A 4054-nucleotide genomic window follows, 5' to 3' on the forward strand; every position below is an offset into this window, starting at 1 on the left:
ATACCAAGGCAACAGAAGTTAACAAAACCCTAGAAATTTGGGGGTTTTTCAAAAACAAGAAAATAATAAACCCAAATTGAATGGAATGATTTTGTTAAAAACTCTGATGATTTTGATTCAGAAATTGAAATATCTTAATGAAAGAAGATTGGAGATGAAAATCATACCTTCTTCTGTATTATTGAGCTTGAAAAACACATCTTAGTATATTTATTTAATGTGAGATAAATACTGTTGATGATTGCTAAAAAGTATGAGTTAATAATAATAACATGGACTTTTTTACCCATAACTCTCTATAATTATGTAAATAGTAAAGTGTCACTTTTGTCCTTGTGATTTGACATAATATGAATTTAGTCCAAAAATATTATTTTTTGCATGTGGACCCTCTACGTTTCCTAATTCTTTCCAATTACATTCAAAATCACTAACCCCGTTAAATTTAATCGTTAAGTCAGGGGTAAACATATCTTTTCACTATTTCTTTATTATAATACTTACTTTAGTGAATTGCGGTTTTCGTCTTTGTTGTTTGTCCAAATCTATGGTTTTAGTCCAATAGTTTCAAGTTTACAATTTTCATTCTTGTAGTTTCATTTCACTTGCAATTAAACCCGAATTTATTAACCTCGTTAAGTCTGGTCGTTAACCCATTTGTGTGCCTCTCACGTGACGACCAGTTTTGTTGTTTTTCTCCCCCAAATAAATCTCAGTCCTAATTTGCAAAGCCCCTCATATTTGGGGGAAAAGGAAAAAAAAGAAGGAGTAAGACTGCCCGGTCACGTGAAGGTACACTGATGGGTTTAACGACCAGACTTAATGAGATTAGGGATTTCGGGTTTAATTCCAAGTGAAATGAAACCCTAGGGAAGAAAATTGCAAACTTGAAACTATTGGACTAAAATCGCATATTTGAACAAACCACAAGGACAAAAATCGCAGTTCACTAAAATACGTATTATAACAAAGAAAGAGTGAAAACACATGTCTACCTCTGACTTAACGATTAAATATAACGGAGTTAGTGATTTGGATGTAATTGGCAAGAATTAGGAAACATGGAGGGTCCATATGCAAAAAAATAAACTTTTTGGAGTAAATTCCCATTATTTGTCAAACCACAAGAACGAAAATGACACTTTACTCTAATGTAAATAAAATAAAACAAACCTAGATATTAAACACTTTTCCATCTTAACCATTAACCATTTGATCATCTCATCCAATGGTTCATAGACCTCTTGAACACACTTAACTATTTAGAATAACCTCACTATATATACGTGGGTGGGTGGGTGTGCCGCCCACGTGGATTCTGTCCCCAAGTACTCCCCCGAACCTTCTCCCACGGACTTTGCTCCTCAACACCACCCACCCACCCCCCGCAATCCATCCACCTGCCACCTCACAAAACCACACCCACAACACTTGCGTTATGGGTGCTGTAAGAGATGCAGCTAATCCCATTAATACATAATTCAATTTTGACCGGGAGGAAAAGAATAAATCGAAATATTTTTTCATGTCCTTGAGTTATGTCTTTTCATTATTAGTTGTTTTCCTAAACGACTAATCCTATAAAAGATTTAAAGTATATATACCAAACACAATAATTTAGCACCTTTCTTTATTATTTATGTGAAATTTTGGTTTGTGTAGTTAACTATGATTAGGTAATCGATGCTGTGTTGCAAGTTGGCATGTTTAATTTCATCAACATATTTGTACGTCATGCTTCGGTGACCCTATTCACATGGTTTTCAAATTAAGTCGTTTTACTTACACATGTGTGAATTTGCACATACTAGTGGTTAGGTGACCTTTATCCCACAAATATGGCAAACCCACCTCAAACTCACAAGTTTCCTCGAATGTGGTTAGGTGACCTTTATCACACATCGAGTTCCCAAGTGATTCGAGTATTGTATAAAAGGATTGTGTTAAACATGTTTTTAAAAGTGATTTATGTTTTCGAAAAACATAAAGGAAAATAACACAGCATCATACCCAAGAATTTGCAAAGCTCTTGCTTATTGACACAAATTTAGGAGTATATGATAAACATGCAAACTTGCAACACAGCATCGATTACCTAATCATAGTTAACTGTACAAACAAAAATTTCACATAAATAATAAAGAAAGGTGCTAAACTACAATACAAATTAGAAACAAGGAGCTAACTTAAAGTCTCAAAGTAAGATCTAGCAGGGAATCGACTTCAACACCTGTTCCAGCCACCTGACGAAAGCTTCCTGGCCAAATAATCTGATCAGGTACATCATCCTCCACATATGTAGGCAATCCCATAAATCCATTGGATTGCGTTGGAGGCATGATATTAGTTTCATTCGGTATCGGTATTCTCATAACCGGCGGCATTAATGGTTGATGTAGTGACGAATGAGCTTGAATTTGAAGAGATCTGAACGAAGTTTCATGAAAGTATGCAAGCTGGTTGGCATACCTCTCTGAGAAAATACCCATTCTCATAGCTCTCTTTGCGAGCATCCTCTCTCTTTTGTGTGCGTTCTGATGACCCCCGAGAGCTTGCGAGCTGAAAAACTTTCGTTGGCAATAATTGCAAGGAAAAACTCTAGAGGCGGTCACTGGTGACACGTTTGATTCAGTTTCATTTGAGCTTTTACTTGTGATTGATAGTGAAGTCCCTCCAATACCGTCGCTTGGTTCAAACTTATCTATGTTATCGTTGAAGGTTAGACTCAACTCGAGGGACACAGGATCATGCATAAGCTTGGATGTTTCTCGTATCATTAGGTTGTCTATGATAGGAGATTTAGATGTTTTTTGAACCAGAAAGTTGGAATCAACGTGGCAGTAGGTGTCCGAATCATCGTCTTTGTGGATCTCGATTTCCATGTCTATGCTTTTTGATAGTGCCATCACACGGTTCAGTTGTTAATAACTTCTAAAGTCTTTCAAGACTGTTATTAATTCTAGTTTTAAATCTTTGAGCCTGCGTAGGGAGCAATGTTTAACATTTTTACTAACAAATTATACCCACATTGATGTTATGGACGATTTATAACTTGCAAAATCTTAGATGTTTATCCTAGCTAGGAATTAAGATGTCATGTTGATAAAAAGTTCGAAACGAGTCGAGCTTCGCTTTTTCGAGGTCATTTAGTTATCGAGCTCGAGCCTTTGTATGGGAAGCTCTTGTAGGTTCGTTGAGCCTTACCGAACCTTGTGTACTTTAAAGTTTTTCCTCTTTTGGACTTTTATGTGTTAATTTTACATTGCACAATCGAGCTCGAGTCGTTTAAGGTACTACCCAAACTCGAGCAGAGCTTAGGCTCGTTAAAGGTTTTTCCAAAATATATAAAAAATATTAAAAACGTATTAATAAATAATAAACGAGCTGAGCTCGAGCCAATCCCAAGCTTGAAAAAACAACTTAAGAGCCGAGCTCTAGATTTAAAAATGAGCTCGAATGAGCTGAGCTTGAGTCTGATCTATCTTAAGTCAAAATGAGCCGAGTTCGATGTTTTCACCCCTTGAGTCTACCAATCAACTCTTCATCACATGAGGACGGCATGCGATGGTCAACAGCGGTGGTGGCATGAGTATGAGAGAAAAGAGACGAGAGATCTAAACATATTTATGTTTTAGGGATAGTTAAGAGCGAGATGAAAATAGACAAATCTAATTTGATACTGATACGAGAGAGAGAGAGAGAGAGAGAGAGAGAGAGATGGCAGGGTTCCAAAAGATGATATCCCACCCTTGAGTATATAGTAAGTACTCTACTTTGTATGATAATACAAGGAAATAATGTTAAAATAGTTACGCCAAACCAGATTTGTAAATATCTAGAGCATACGAAATCTGGAAACTCAGAAAACTTCTGCAAACCTGAATGGTAATCTAACACGCCCTGCAAACCTTTTTCACAAACATTTTTCAATCCATTCCATCTCATAAATGTCTGTCACATGATCATCACATCCCTATTTAGTTTTACACTTATTTCTTATAAACACTTTATATATTTTAATATATTTTTAATGTTATGAAATGAATATAATATA

The 4054-nt window shown here is 35.8% G+C and overlaps 1 protein-coding gene across 1 annotated transcript; it reads right to left on the reverse strand.

Moving 5' to 3' along the window:
• Nucleotides 1-2186: 2186 nt before the first annotated feature.
• On the reverse strand, nt 2187-2906 carry LOC143622552 (uncharacterized). Its single transcript, XM_077093664.1, has one exon. The coding sequence runs from the start codon at nt 2904-2906 to the stop codon at nt 2187-2189; it is 720 nt and encodes a 239-aa protein (XP_076949779.1).
• Between the last annotated feature and the right edge of the window lie 1148 nt (nt 2907-4054).

Source organism: Bidens hawaiensis, unplaced genomic scaffold (genome assembly GCF_021521415.1).
Source record: "Bidens hawaiensis isolate Kalapana, Puna unplaced genomic scaffold, B.hawaiensis_p1.1 tig00003217_1, whole genome shotgun sequence".
NCBI classification, from domain to species: Eukaryota; Viridiplantae; Streptophyta; class Magnoliopsida; order Asterales; family Asteraceae; genus Bidens; species Bidens hawaiensis.

What these genes read in the sequence shown, in the direction of transcription:
- LOC143622552 (XM_077093664.1), bottom strand. Translation starts at nt 2,906, where the DNA reads ATGGCACTATCAAAAAGCATAGACATGGAAATCGAGATCCACAAAGAC.